The sequence below is a fragment of the Mastacembelus armatus genome, chromosome 15 (assembly GCF_900324485.2).
Source record: "Mastacembelus armatus chromosome 15, fMasArm1.2, whole genome shotgun sequence".
Lineage (NCBI taxonomy): Eukaryota > Metazoa > Chordata > Actinopteri > Synbranchiformes > Mastacembelidae > Mastacembelus > Mastacembelus armatus.
In genome coordinates this window covers 17,501,372-17,517,453 of record NC_046647.1, presented here as the reverse complement: position 1 = coordinate 17,517,453, position 16,082 = coordinate 17,501,372, and the positions used below count along the sequence as shown (strand labels likewise).

At 41.0% G+C, this 16,082-nt stretch overlaps 1 protein-coding gene across 1 annotated transcript; it reads left to right on the top strand.

Moving 5' to 3' along the window:
• Positions 1-279: 279 nt before the first annotated feature.
• On the top strand, positions 280-14,596 carry pdzd7a (PDZ domain containing 7a). The gene is made up of 16 exons (XM_026309615.1): positions 280-516; positions 1,003-1,808; positions 2,308-2,445; positions 2,574-2,748; positions 3,149-3,325; positions 3,703-3,850; positions 5,455-5,515; positions 6,204-6,731; positions 8,003-8,158; positions 8,691-8,863; positions 9,338-9,429; positions 9,541-9,632; positions 9,887-9,955; positions 10,813-11,472; positions 11,663-11,763; positions 14,213-14,596. The coding sequence occupies exons 2-16, from the start codon at positions 1,616-1,618 to the stop codon at positions 14,387-14,389; spliced, it is 2,940 nt and encodes a 979-aa protein (XP_026165400.1). The 5' UTR covers positions 280-516; positions 1,003-1,615; the 3' UTR covers positions 14,390-14,596.
• Positions 14,597-16,082: the final 1,486 nt, after the last annotated feature.

The following is a 16,082-nucleotide window of genomic DNA, read 5'->3' as shown; positions in this document are numbered from 1 at the left end:
AGTACGGGCTATAAGCTCTATTCTGTTCTATTCTATTCGCTGATGTTACATAACTACATTATCACAATTATTATTATAACAGCTACATGATATACACCAACACTGTTTGTCCTGGTTTCCAGAAAGCAGATTGTGGTAAATGACCTCTCAATATCACAGCACTGGCCACTGGGTGGGGCTGTTTCCTCACTGTGCTGACCTGGTGAAGGCAGTAGTTTTGCTACACGCTCTCTCAGCAGTTTTACTGAAAAATACGGACTTCATTCTGACGCAACAGGACAAGCGGCCATAGACTTGAGTTAGTGTTACTGTAATGTTGTGCAATTAGTGAATTAACCACGATTATAGTCCGTCGCTAATGGCTGCGCAGCTGCAGGAGCTTTATGCCAAAGGCTTACACCTCTTTTCGCCTGGAAAGCAAATGAGGTGGCACTAATACTCCGATAATGCGTCAGTGAGGCAGAGAGACCGATGAGCGTCTGTCCGAGCTCACCCAGCACAACACGGACCAGGCAGGTAACTCTATCACACTTTGTTCGCTTTAGTTTGAACGCAGAGTCATGAGGTTCCAGTTGTTGCTACCAGAGTCACGACTCAAGGAATCAACAGCAATAACCACAGACTGTGTTTCTGAAGCAAGAAGCGTTAAAGTTTGCTGATACCAGTCGATGATGTGGCGGATGTTGCTGATACTTGTAGTAACGCAGCTTTGTAAACAAGTAATTGATTAGTTAGTTAACGTGCATAACTGATTAACTGGTAAAACATCTCTTAGTCGCTGTCCAAGGTGCTGACTGAAGTTCAGTCAACGCAGAACATTTTCTGTGAAATAAATATGTATTTACATTGTGTAAAGTAACTCTTCATAAACGGTCTGTTATCATACAGTGATACACTTTTCTCTGGTTATAGGCCATAACTGTACAAACTGAGGACGTTAATTACACCATATGGGCCTTTTCAGCTCACAGTACTCATTACAGCTTATATTTCTCACAATAGATATCCATTTAATTAAACATGACCCGAGAGGAATCACCATGCACTGCCGACTACTCTGCAGGTCCACAGCCTCCCAGATGAAGCAGGGGCTACAAGGACATCGTGGAGATGGGTTCACAAACTGCAGTGGAAATTAAGTGGATCATTTCAAGACTTTAAGTAGAAAAAAATATGACTATAATAATAATAAGATGACCTCCTGAGATATGAAAATCAGAAGCCCAGAGTCCAGTGTTTAGTAATGGATCATTACATTTTGCCATCCTTTTTAAAATGTGTCTACAGTTTGATCAGCTGTGTGCACTCAGCTTAACCTTGAGTTTTTCTGTGTCACATGTTGGACTTTGGGCTCTTTTAAATATATTTTTTATGATCTGAAACTGGTTTTAGTCAAGATCGGTGATGTTATCTACAGCTTTGTAAGTTTTTTGCATCAGTGGGGTCCACCTACAGTATTTTGTCATCCACTTTAGACCAGCTAATGCAAAAAACAGTCCCATACCCTCCACACCTCCTTTCCCCTAAGTCCAGGCTGCAACTCTTTGGACCTGACAACAAACTCCAGAAATCCTCCTGTCTGGATGACTGAGGCAGGAATTACTAGAAACATAGCATGGCCCACTCCTCTCACTCCTCTGGCTGGAGGGACATGACAAATGGAGGGGGGCACCCCCACTTCAACAATGGAGGCCAGACCGGGGGCTCCCACAGCACCACACGCTACATGCTGAAGAAACAGCACCGCCACAGACGCAGGTCTTCCTCTCCAATGGGCAGGGTCATTCTCATCAACACGCCTGTGGATGGTGAGGACTGGGTGTGAAAGCAGCCCTCTGTTTCCATGGTAGCACACACAGAGGCACATCAGGACACTCTGTCATTAGTCTGAGTTTAGCTTAGAGCAACAACATCGTTAGATTATTAGATTAATAATGACGTATACTGGTGTATGCCAGTATACTGTATAAAACAAGTGGATTAATTGTTCAATTAGGTCTTGATCAGCAAAAGTACCACAAAAACCAAAACAACCAAAGTTTTACACTTCTCCACTACAGTGTTGTCTCATTTCCACGTTATTAACTCATTAATGTCCCATGTGTTTATACCTCGTGGAAATACTATATGCTGGGTTTGTAGGTCTATATTTTAGTTCCAAATACTAATGATCAATTGTCAATAAATAAAATATAGTCAATTTTTATGACATATCACTTACATAGTAAAGTACCATATAAACAGTAAATGACCATATTCAGTGCTGCTTATTTGTTAGTAATGTCCGTCAATTTTGTGTCTTTGCAGGAGGGGATGACAGTGAAGACATTCACACAGTGACAGTAGATAAAAGTCCAGATGGACGCCTGGGTTTCAGTGTCCGTGGAGGCTCTGAACATGGACTTGGCATATTTGTCAGCAAGGTGGAGGATGACAGTTCTGCAGGTTAGGACCATGTGTGTATGTGTGTTTCACATGGTTGGGGCAGTTGCATTTTTTTGTGTGTTTTTTTCGTGTGGTCTACTGCGACAGTTACTCTTGTCTATCATCATGAGTGCTACCTGTATCTGCAGCGCAGGCTGGGCTGACTGTGGGTGATAAGCTGGTGGAGGTGAATGGCGTCAGCCTGGAGAGCATCACCATGAGTAGCGCTGTGAAGGTCCTGACAGGCAACAACAGGCTCAGGATGGTGGTGAGACGAGTGGGCAAGATCCCTGGCATCCGCTACTCCAAGGAGAAGACCACATGGTGAAGCCAAACACCCAAGAGCTCCTGCTTAGGACAGCTTATCAAACTTAATAAAACTAACCCTTTAAGACTAGGTCACAATTAAATATTTGCAGCTTTAATATCATTTGCTAGTGATATCATTATGTAAATTAGACCACTGACCTGTTACTGTCACTGATCTTTGCGTAGATCTTGTATTGTGTAGTCCTGACTGTGTCTCATTCTGGTTTTCTTTCTTTTGGGATACACTGTATCTTGGTTTCATGTGGCTACAATGGATGGATTACCACTGTGACCTTTTTAGCAATTTGATTAACTGATACCAACATCCCGTGCAGAAAGGGAAAACAGTGTATATAAATATTTCACATCTGCATATGTCTTGTCTTCTCTTTAATATATGTGTATGTGTGTGTAGGGTGGATCTGATTCACCGGCGGATGGTCGTGGAGGAGAGCGGTCGTACGCCGTCAGAGGCCAGTTCAGACGGCGCTCTTCGTAGGATTGTACACCTCTTTACCACATCAGATGACTACTGCCTGGGCTTCAACATCAGAGGAGGCAAAGAGTTTGGGCTGGGAATTTATGTTTCTAAGTATGGACCAAGTCAAATGTGAAGCATGTTCAACCCACATGAGCTGAATATCAAATTCTAAGATTATTTATAGTTTTTTTTTTCTGTTTTTATATTTTCTCAAAGCGACCAGGCTTCATTTAGACTACTTTGTGTTTGCCTTCACAACAAAAGCTGTTAAGAAACTGCTTTGTTCAGACTGTGTTGTGAATAAGACACATAACATTAAACACACCATACACTTATACTAAGTAAGGCTTAAAACATATATCTAATAAGTGTAAAATGAAGAATAGGAAACAAAGCAAAGATATAAAGTGACTCAGTTTACACATTCATTCAGAAAGTGACCAGAAAACTTTTACATGTGTGTTCAATGTGTTTATACATTTACACAGGTTAGATCCTGGTGGGCTTGCAGAGCAGCATGGCATCAAAATGGGGGATCAGATCCTTGCAGCCAATGGGGTGAGCTTTAATGACATCACCCATAGCAATGCAGTCGAGGTCCTGAAGAGCCACACCCATGTCATGTTGACCATCAGGGTGAGATCATCTTACATGTGCTCAGATTTAAAACTGCATTATTTAATAGTTTTTATATTAACAATGGACCAAATGATTATGTGTAATGTGAAAGGGTTGGGTCATGATGATTTGACCCTACAGATCCCCTCAGCTCTGTGCCAAAATCTATACTCTTAAATATTCATTGTTTTAGCTTTACCACTTGCAACCTCAGTGTTGTAGTTCACACTTATTGCTCTCACCTTCCCAGTCTTCATCTAAAAGCTCTAATGAATCCACTGTATGCCACCTGCCCTGCACCAAACAGCACACACAAAGTGAGTCACTGGCTGTTCAACACTGTGGAACATTTAGCAGCTGAATAACCAAATAATTGCCTGAACAGTTGATGCAGATCAAAATAGAGCTAAAAGGAGAGTGAATATTGGGCATCGATCCATCTGATGGACAGAACCACAAGTCTAATGGCTGTCATGTCTGCTAAATGTGTACAAAGTGACAATTTGCAAACACTCAAGGCTTAAACACTATTAAAGGTGATAATAAGTCAATGCGTTATTTACAGCTTGTTCAAGGGTCGAAAAACTACTACAGATTTTAGTCCTGGTGTTATGTGGCACTGTTAACCATTTGTTTAAGGTTAAACATTACAGCTGATTGGGTGCTGTAAGTGCTGTGTCATAATAACAAATGTGACATCGTGTTAAACAACACCAGCTCTTCTCAGAAGGCGACAGAATGAATCTGCACAGCAGAGCAGACAGCTGACTTTTAGCCTTTTAATTCCTATGTGTGTCTGTGTATGTGTGCAAGGCCGCACCACTTGACCTGTGTCTACTTCTTAGATAAAGGAATTGTGTGTATGAATGGGTATATGTGTGTCGTGCAATGTTGTTGAGTCTGTGTATGGTTGCTGTCTTAGCTCTCTAACATTGCCGCATGCTCATTTTACTCCTCTGATCTCAGGTTCCATGTGTGAAAAATAGCCAGGGACGACGTTCATTATTCAAAGGCAGTCAGGGATCAGGTTATAATCAACAGAAAGCCTAAATTTATGTCTTCATTCTGTCCTGTATTGGACCCAATAATAGGACCCAGAGCTCATTTTAGTTTACAAACATTGGTAAATGTTACCATTGAACCTTTTCTTTGACCTAAAGATATAGTTTTGTGAGACAATGCATTGTCCTTTGAAACCACTGTCTATAGCAATGGCTTCCAACACACAGAACAGTAAAACATTAAACTAAGATGTAGGCGTGGTGGACATTATACCCACTTAACATCAACATGTGAGCATTATCACTGTGATCCTGTTAGCATACTGACATTCTGTGTCTTAATACATTTTTAGAGGGCAGCTAGTATGAGAAAGTAACTCATACAAATTAAATTTTGGGAACTGATTATTAACCTGGACAAAATGAAGCCAGAGTCTATAATATTTAAAAAGAACTGTAAAAACATGTAAATAAACAAATCTTGCCTCATTTCTAAATCTTGAATTGTTTTTTTCAAGAAAACACAGATTCTTCTTGATAAGGTGCAGGCACATGTAGCTAGTTGTTACTCTGACTGTTTAATGTCCTTGCTGAATATTTCCTGTTCTTACACTTCAACAGGAAGCTGGGAGATACCCTGCATACAAGGAGATGGTGGCAGAATATGGCTGGCTAGACAAATGTATGTTGACTGTTTCAAGTCTGTTTATCACAATATTATTTTTCAAGATGTTTAAGATGAGTTTTAAAACAGGTGATAACTTGAACGGGAGAGTGAAAAAGTTCTGTGCACTCAATGAGATATCATGAGTCAAAATAATGAAGATGTGATCTGGTGATTTGGAGTTTTATTTTCATTTCCGTTTGCAAAGGTGTATCTTGGAGTCTGCTTATGCTAAAACCTATCATTCATTTGCCTCACAGGAGTCAGATTTTAGTGTTTCACTTTGTTATGCGTACTTCTGAATGCAGCCAGGGATTAATTCAGTGTACTCAGAGGCAGCTCAGTCATCAGGAACAGGGCATGACCCGACATATGGGTCAAGATGCTGAGTCGTTTTGGAGTTTCAGTGGATAAAAAAGAAACAGAACTCCTGGTTCATGGTCTATCTCTCAAAAGCTTAAAAGATTAGCAGGCCATGGGGGCAGACAGGTTTTGATCCAAACAAAGCAGACTGTGTGAACTAAGGAAATGAAGCTTCCTCTGTGCAAATCATGTTCACTGTGGAATCTAGCAGTTTTTGTATGTGTGTGTGTTGTGCTCAAATAAAACAACTGGATAGTTTTATAAGGTATTGCACTTGCAGAAAAATGATTTAAACACACACTAATCCCCATACTTCTTTGCAATATTGAATTGTTTTCTACAGTGGCCAATGGGGGCCCTGCACCATACTCCCAGGTTTCAGACTCCAACTCCTCCGCCTCTTCATTGTCTTCGAGCACCCCTCTCAGCTCCCTCAGTGGCCTGTCCCAGGTGCTCTTCCCTCCCGTCTTTGGCTCTGAGATGGTAGACATTGCTATTTCCACAGAGGACCACTCACAACATACAAGCAGCACCGAGCAAACTGCTGACACTGCCATACAAACTGACCCCCACCCTCCTACCTACCTGGATCACCCCTCACATAATGGGTCGTACCCTGACAGGCTGGTCACCACAGAAACCAGTCGGACGGTAGGTGCCACTGTACTGCTGAAGGACACAGTCATACGTGGGAAAGGCGAAGGACCAAGGGAGATGGGAGGAGCTAAGGAAGGAGCACAAGGACGAATGAGTGTGCACTCATCTGGTGACCAGGAAGTAGTGAAACACTCACCTAAGACGGCAGCGCTGATGGCCCTGAGCAGACCACGGAAGCCAATCAGACGTTCCCAAAGCCACATCACTACATCAGGTGAGACCTGCATGCTCAGTGGGACTGTAAAGAGAGTGAAATTGAGTTGAGGTTATTTGATTAATATCAATTAATAAAAAGAAGTAGATTAGAAGGAGATCAGATCAGCCCATAAGCTCATTTCAGATATAGAGAATTAAACATGGAGTGCAGATGAGGCTGATGGGTCATTTTAAAGCCATTTGATCAGATATGACAAAATTTCATGGCCATTCTTCAAGTTGTTGTTGAAATATTTAATAACAGAAAGTGGTGGACTGACTGATATATTTTAAATTCCTAAATGTCCAGTGACACTATGCTTTGTATTGTAGTTGTTGATTGTAGTGGCAGTATCACTTTAGAATTAGTTTAGAAATCAACCTTTCCAGAATCAGTGACTGGACCAGTCAGGTTCAGTTCTTGTACCTGTGTTCACGCTATAATGAAATCCATGCTCCGATTCTCAGAAATCTCTTGGTGGAGCATCAGTCAGTTTAATGACCTCTCATCCCCCCGTCACTTAAGGAAGTAAACAAAAATATCCGATAGCCCCAGATCAAATTTGTTCAAGAGCACAAAGTTAATGCAGGCTTGTGATTCATCGCTGCCCTTTCCACGTTTGCTGTATCGCTGTGGGAAATGAATTTTAAAAAAGCATAGGGGCAAATATCCATCTCAGCCTTGGGGGTGCTGTTGAGTTATTAGCCTTTCTGTTTAATTTATCCGGCTCATTCATACACCTCCAGGACATGGCGGGGGCTTGGGGCAAAGCCTGGGGCTAATTGGACATTTGTTATGTAAGCTGGAACTCTTCGCTTATAACTCGTAGCTGCAATTCATCAGCATTACTCTGCTACTTTCTACAGTGGCAGATTTACTGCAGTGAACAGAGAGGCTGACTGGAAGAGAAATGAACAGTCTGTACTCATAGCAGAGAGTGTGTATCACCTAGTGTTATTGGCTAACAGTTAAGCATGGAGCAGTACAAAGCCTAATGAATTGTGTTTTCAGCTCTATGCACAGATATGCAGTATGCCCTATTCTTGCTGTGGTTCAATCCTGCTTATGGAAGATTTAAAGATGACATGTAACTACCTGCTCTTAATTAGCTCAAGTTAGTTATGGTTAAGTTAAAGTACTTATTTGTATTGATGTACATAATTTAGCAGGTTTGGGCAGACTTCACACAATATTACAATCTATTACAATCAAAAATTGACCACCTGCATTGATTACATCGGTTGATTTAAAGGGACTTAGCATTGAACACTGTTTTTTTCCATCTTTAGAGGACAGGCAGAAAAAGAAGATGCAACAGAAGGTAAAGAGTTCCGGAGGTGGTAAAACCAGCCTTCAGCGCTCCAAAACCTTTGTCAACCTGTTGTTTAAGAAGAATGGTAAAGAGAAGAGCCGATCCAAGTCACCATCCCACCGTGCTGACAAAGGTGAGGGTGCAGATGAAGGACATTAGTTTCTTTCCTGGTATTTATTTTGCATCCCACAAAGAAATATAGCACAAGGTTATGACTAATTTCCCATTTATTTTCACTTAGTTTCTTCTATTTAAACTGATGAGAGGCCAGAGGTCTGGAACCAAGCTAAGCAAAATACAGTGTGCTGTTTCAGATTATTTTGGATATGTGGGGTTTCTGTGAAGATGTAAATTGTAACACAGGCCACCACAGAGCTAATTATTCAGTTTTTGGAGCTCTTACATTTATATCCATTTTGGATATCAGTGGTAATATGGGAACAAGAGGTCCTTGAATTTATCTGGCAAAATGCTCACTGCAACAGCATTTGTGGTTGTCTTGGCATTTTCCATGTAAGTAACTAACTACACAGAAAGTCATGGCACTGTCATTCGCCCTTGCCTAAAAAATAACCACCATACCAAATAAATTAGGGCTACTTGCACTGAACTGAAGTAATTTGAAGGTAAACTAATTAAGAAATTTGCTACTGATGATTCCTCAGACAGGGAGCGGGGTCGCCCTTTTCAGCTTTTAAGTTCCCCAAGAGAATCTCGTGCAGGGGTTAAAGACTGCATCCAGCTCCCCCGACCTGAAACCTTGCAGCATGTGGAGGATATGGCAAAGAAACTGCTCAGCCAGGATGAGGTGTCTGCTGTGATGAGACATTGTCGACGGGTGGGTTCCTGATGTGAAATTACCTCAGTGGCATCCTGTGTGTGTTTTTAAATCAGCTGAAAACTTAACTCTGCAGTTTTGTTTCCTAGTGATAGATGTGTCTGGCAGCAGCTTTGACAAAAGACAGATTTGGACTGTTAATTCTGATCAGGATCAAATATCAGCCATCATCTGATCCCCTTGTCTCTCTCGATCAACTGGCTGGCACCACTGCAGAAGATGTCAAGTCTCCTTAGACACACTGTGACAAATTTTTTAATACAGTAATTAAACACCACTGGAAATAGTGAAGGTGCTCGTGGAAATATGAATATTTAATGTACACGCAACATTTCAGAAGAACAATCTCCAATTCGTTTGAAATTTGATCACAAAACAACTTGATAGAGTCCTGTCAGTATGGACAACTATCCTAAACTAACTCTTTTAGATTCTTCTCTACTGATTTTTGTATCAATCTAATCTTTCCCTCAGTTTTTGTCTGACAATGTGATCGAGGATTTAGTGCGTCCACTTTTGGCGATCTTGGACAGGCCAGAGAAACTTTTACTTTTCAGAGAAATAAGGTGAGATACAGACGCTGTACAGTACAATACTGTTTTACATGTATGCATATATAAATATGCACTGATCTGTATGTGGGTAAATCTGTCTAACTTTGACCATATCCTCTGCAGAATGCTGATACCTACGACCGAGTTGGGTCAGTTCGACAGCATGGTCATGCCCTTTGAGCTGGAGGCATATGATGTCCTCAAGAGTCGCTCTGGTAAGATTTTCTATTCCTGCAGCTTAACACACATAATATTTGTATGCAAAAATGAAAGGGTGTAGGTTTAGTTGCAGCAATATGTAAGAGATGACATCAGAGGTTCTTCAAAAAAGTGAGTTCCTCTTTTCTTTGGATTATAGCAGCTGGACAGTTAGATGAAACTTTTGAGAGATTTAAAAAAGATACGAAAGAAACAGATAAAATTACACAAGAAAGTTGACAGAAAATCAGTGAGTTATTTTCTTTCTTAGTGCGTTCACCAGCTCTGCGCTCCCCTCGCAGCGGAACCCCTCGACGTCACCTCATCACCCCGATCCCAGGTACATGGGCTGTCCTCTCAGCCTTTCACTTTCTAGATTTCATCTCTTTCTTGTCCCACTCTCTTTGTCTTTGTCTTAATGTTTATTTATCCCAGAGGAATATGAAAAAACACACGGGACTTAAACCTCTCACCTTTTGTCTGCTTGCACTTTTCCATCCTCACCTTACATTTTTCCTGCCTTTTGTCATGTTGGTAGGTAACTCCCAACCTCAAATAAAACACACCTTTAAACACACACACACACACACATTGTCATGTACATAATATCTGAGGTATCCTGCACAGGGAGAGAGAGGCTTGTGTTACATGTCTGCAGCCTATAGAAAAGACTGAGACATGCCTGGTAGGCCAGTATGACACAATACAAAGATGCTTTAAGCCTTTTCCACAATCAAGAGTCACAGAGGCATAGTTAATACTGGCTCACACACTTCACTGACTGAAGCCATCTCGCTTTCTGAGGTTACAGGTTAGGGGTCAAAGTGCGACATTTTGAAGGCAGACGGAAGCTGACACGGCATCTCTAAGGTGTCAGTGTTTTTGGAAGAAGGAGGGATTACCTTGTGCTGTAGATTGAGATGCAAATTGAGTCAATTTTGTCTTATTTAGGAGATGAACAGTCAATAGGCTGTTGAATTATCCCTGGCCAAATAATATAGTTGGTACTGTAGATAAGAACTTGTATGTCATAAGAGCAGGTACACCTTTGCTGCAGTGGATTTCAGTTTGGTGCTCTGCTTTGGATTTTTGGATAAAATTGTTGTTTCTCGGGCTTGACTCTGAATAATCTTCATCTCATCACTGTGTTTATATATAGACATTAAAGATGAAACAATTGTTTTTATGTTTGTCCAGACTACAAGGGTGGCTTCTACCTCCAGCCGGTCCAGGACACCCAGCGGGAACGTCAGTTGATTGAGGAGTTGGAGAGACTACGTTTGTACAGCCAACAGACAGACCATCTTCCCCCATCCCGTGCCTTCACTCCCTTGCTGGATGTACCTGTGGACAGCTATACCTCATCCACTCTACGCTCCCGCTCTCTGAGTCCCTCGCCCACTCAAAGCTTCCTTCTCACAGAATCCCCTCATAGCACCCAACACGGGCACCAATCCCATAACTCCCCAAGCAGAAGAGAGAACGGAGCATTTCGGTTTGATGAGGTCTCCTTGTTGTCTGTGTCTGACCAAGGAAATGTGGCTCCTGAGCGAGGAAGGTCTCCTCTGAGAAATGGCCATGGGATAGCGAGGAGGGATGCCAGTCCTGACAGCCTAAATGGCAGACAGAGCAAGCAAAGGGGCTACACAGAGGTCAGCGTACCTGTTCCTTCGCAGCGGCGAGGGAGAGCTCCTCTGGCTGATGTATTTGAGCCCTCAAGAGACAAGAGCTCATCCAGAGAATTCAACAGACAGCAGGTAAATGGACATTCACAAAATGGTCACAGAAGAGCAACTGTACCACCTGAGGAGTATGACATCACCACGTTAACCATCTCTAAGGCCAAGCAGTCATTGGGTGAGTACAATACAGAAAAATGTAACTTATTTTTTAGTGCCAACAGCTAGCGTTATCATTATTTTATCTGTTGTGTGCAGCCTTTCATATGCATTACATCGCCAGTAGAGGTCAGGGTATCATTTACTAAGTTGAAATGGATTTGGTGTAGTGATAGCTGAGTTTACTAGGTTTGCCTGTGTGTTTACAGGTATTAGTATCTCTGGAGGTATGGAGTCTAGAATCCAGCCCATGATAAAGATTGAGAAAATCTTTCCAGGAGGAGCTGCATCTACAAATGAGGCTCTGAAGGTGAGCAGTAACAGACCAAGAAAAATAAAGTCTGAGAAAGGCTAGAAAAAGGTTCAACATGTTGAACACAAAACATGAGAAATGAACCTTTGCTCCCTCATTACACTGTGATTTCAAAGCATGATAGATGTCCACCGTGGTTGGAGTGCATAGTGAGTACCTGTCAGACCTCTGTCCTGTGGCTATGAATTGTTGTTTCTATAAGTATGCATGTCTGTGACGAAGAGGTTGGAGTTGTGCAATGAGGAGTGGAGAGCTGTGATGAGTGAGAAGCATCTCAAGTAGCCCATTGCCTCCATTATTGATGAGTTACACGGGTGCTGGTCTGCTAATGTATTGGTAATGTATTGCCTGCACAGTAACTTAACAGTGTTTTGTGATCTATGCCTGGTTCACTTAAACAAATGTAATACACACACTCATTCACTAACCACAGGCCAATTCTTTAAGGTGCTGGCTTCAAAGACACACTAGTAAAACAACACTTTAATTAAGACACTTGTGAATGTGTATACTTGTTAAGTGAAGTTTGAAATATATAGAAAGTACATCTGTTGTAATAGGTTGCACATGTAGATGTGCGTTTGTGTAGGTTACTTTGCATGCATTTCTACCAATTAGTGATCAGTTGACAACTGCTACCAGGGTCTAACGCCTGATTAGAGTGTTAAACATCGGGGGGATCCAGTATCCAGTATGCTCAGCCTTTCAAATTCAAAGAACTTCTCTTACTTCTCTTGTGTTGTACACACACGCCTGTGCACAGATTCACACAAACAACACACATACACATGAACACACACAGAAGAAGATAGAAATGGAAAAATACCCCAAAACCTAACAAAAGAGACAGACTGGAACAATAGTAAGCAGCCATGTTAGCACCTCTATGACGCTGAACATGTTTACATACTAACATGTGACGCTAAGCAGGTATGTAACTATGTTCACCATATCAATTTAATGAGTGAGCATGCTAACATCTGCAAAGTAGTATTGCACAGAAAGTGAGGTTGTATTAATGCTACTTGCTATGTCACAACTAGGCATGTGGCCTTAGTGCTATCCCGACACCCTCTGCAGAGGGAAGTGACACCAGGGCAGCTCAGCGTTAACATACATCCTGTTGTCTTAGACCCACATGATAATAAGTGAAGAATATTGTTTTGTCTGTATATATGTGCAGTTGTGTGTATACACTTTACTGTTTGTTAGATTAGTCTACCTGCTTACATCAACTGCAATCTGGACAGAATCTGCTGTATGTCTGTATTAAACTGAGTGTGTAAGAGCACATAAATGATTTAAAAAAAAAAAAAAAACATTTTCTGTCACCGTGTACAGTTTTCCTTGGGAATACTGTTTTCTCTATTGATGAAATAGTTCTTGTAAATTTGAGTGTATTATCAGGTCATTTAGATATAGCCTGCTTTGGCCCCTAGAGGATGAATATTAATGACTTTGGCTACATTTACTTACATTTAATCTACAGAGATTCCACGTTTAATAAGTAATACATGATCTAGCAAATTATCTAGTTGAATTAACTTGTATTGGCCTGGTAAACCACATTATAATTGATTCACTGATTCTTTCATGTAAGACCGTAATCTTTACAGTCCTTTTTTTTTGTGTGGATTTATTGACTAGAAAAGAATTCTGAATAAATTACTCTAAAGAAAATGGGGGAGGTTAGGCTATAATCTATTTAATTCAATTAAACTGCTTTTCAACAATGACAAAGTGCTTTTTAATATTCTCCTTGGTTAAATGGTTTTTTGATCTTTTGATACTTTGATATGGTTTGATATGGGTGTAGGCTCTAACACTTCTCTTATACTACTCTACATAATAAGAGATAAAATGGACAAGTATGGAACGAAGAGAATTAATCTATTTGTGTCTAATGACTGAAAAGGAAGAGGGAAAATGACATGATTGGTGGAGGTACAACAATGGCCACTGGCCTTGCTTGCATCTGTTTTATGTGTTGCTAACCTTCACTGAGGTTGAACACATGAGGCAGGTGCATCCTTGGCAAACGCTGATGACATCAGAGGAAGTTCCTCTCCTCAGGGCTCCAAAGATCTGCCACTCTCTGCTCACATCCTGCAGGAAACAGTGAACAAACAGTCCTAGCTCTCTGTGTCTGTGTGCCTGTCTCAGTGTATGTTCTTTTTTCAGCAACCTTATGCTAAAGGGGAAACTTTATATGTGTGCTAGTGACGGCCTTCAGTGTGAATATATTAGAGTAACGGGAGAGCCCCAATTCTCTCTGGCATAAATCAGCTTCCTGCCAGGGGACACAATCACTGTAGATTTATAGAAGCTGTCTATAATACTGCAGTGGAAAGAAGAAAAAGTTATATATCATGAAATAGTAACTCATTCTAAATCTTACATAGAGTTGTGCATGAACATACCTTTTCACCTGTTTTTGCATCTGCAGGCGGGGCATGAGCTATTGTCTGTGGATGGTGAGAGTCTGCAGGGGGTGACTCATCAGCATGCGGTGGACGTAATTCGCCGTGCATTCGGCAACAAGGCCAAAGACCCGATGGTTTTTGTGGTCAAGGTCCCCAAGGTCCCTACAACCCCCACCAGTCCCAGGAGAGCAGCTGATTAACCTCTCTGCGCCTCACAGCCAGATTCTACTTCAGGCATGAAGGACACAAAACATGAGTAAACTACAGGACTCACTCCAGAGGAAATATGGGACAGGTCTAGCTCTAGTGTGGTGGAGAGGAATGGATGCACAAGTAACACTTGTCCTATCAAAGGCAGCATTGTGGAAAGAAGAACCAGGAAATTTATCAAAAACAAATATGAACATCGGTGGAGCAGATTTTTTTTTTTTTTGTCTGATACTGAAGATTATTTATCAGGATAAAGATTGTTACAAACAACTTTTGCTATGATGCAACGTAAGACATGGTGTTGAAGTAAAAATGTAGCTTTACAACTTCATAGGGTTCTTATTGTACATTTTACCAAATGCATTTATTGCACATTAACTTGACTAAACATAGTGTAACATGTTTTCTTAAGGTTATTTTATGATAAGATGACATGGTTTCTGAATTCTTCCCTGGTTTCTACCTTTTAATATGTGGCAACCTTGTTGTGACCTCTGAGCACTGTCTGATTTTGGAGCCAGTGGTCTGCACTTTTCAGCTAGAGAAACTCAGTCCACTAGCCCTGACAGAGGGAGATTACTCAAGCCTGCGTTATGAGATTTATAGATTTATACCCAGATTAAACCCCTGTATTATGTCAAAACTGATAGTTTGGGTTTAGTGGATGTCTGGGGGGATTATTACAAATTACTGCTCAGTATTTTTTGTGTTGTATTTTTCTGGCAGAAGCGCTTGTGCTCTGGAACACTCCGCCACTTTAGAGGCTTAATTACACCATGCTGTGGACTGAGCTTATGCAGACATGTGGAGGAGCTGGAAAAACATGTCAATGAGAAATGCGGGACATTGAGGCCTGTGGCACGGTTTAATTCAAAGTAGGGTAGAGGAGATATGGGTAGCATGATAACTGGAACATAGTCTACATGGTGCCTTTACTTCTGCAGATGGCCAGTGGGGGGAAAAACACTGATAAGATGTAAACCTTAAATAAAAAGTGATAGTACATTAGATGTTTGACTTTAATGCAATAAATGCTCGTTCAGTATACTTTGCACACCAAGGCAAGCGAGGAAATAGTTGCTTTAAGGTGTGACAACATGTTCTTTAATTAAAAACAGTCATTTGTACAAGAAATGTACACATAAAAATATACATACAACTACGTACTTTAAGAATTGATGAAGACAGTGTAAGCAAACATAATGCACACAAAAGGGAGAGAGAAATGCCACAAAAAAGAAGTATGTTACTTTGCTTTGGTCTAGTCACGGCGGCTACATTGGAAATAGATATTTGTCTAAATAAAAGACAATGTCACTGTTAATTCTATTTAATGTTTTACATATTTACACAGAAAACAGTTACACACCAATGACAAGAACTGAGATATGAGGAAAAAAATGGGATGATGTAGTCTGGGAGTGACATAGTACTTTTCAGTGAGGGAGTTAGTTTGATTTGCAACACCTGTGCTTGTTGTTCATCTGTACCAGTGCTGCATCTGCAGTGAGTAACAGTCTAGGCTTGGTTAGGTGAGTATGGTTGGACAATCCCAACTTTTTCCATTAAAAGTCACTTTCCATGGATTTAATGTTAATTTACGCACAGTGCAGTCTTCTAATGTTCTTCAATCTCTCATAAACCACAGTGATTGTGGCAATGTCATGCAAAGTGTTGACTGAT

Coding starts and splice junctions, on each gene's coding strand:
- pdzd7a (XM_026309615.1), top strand. CDS start 1,616: ATGGCCCACTCCTCTCACTCCTCTGGCTGGAGGGACATGACAAATGGA. Junction 2,446..2,573: donor GGAGGATGACAGTTCTGCAG/GTTAGGACCATG, acceptor CTGTATCTGCAG/CGCAGGCTGGGCTGACTGTG. Junction 8,159..8,690: donor ATCCCACCGTGCTGACAAAG/GTGAGGGTGCAG, acceptor ATGATTCCTCAG/ACAGGGAGCGGGGTCGCCCT.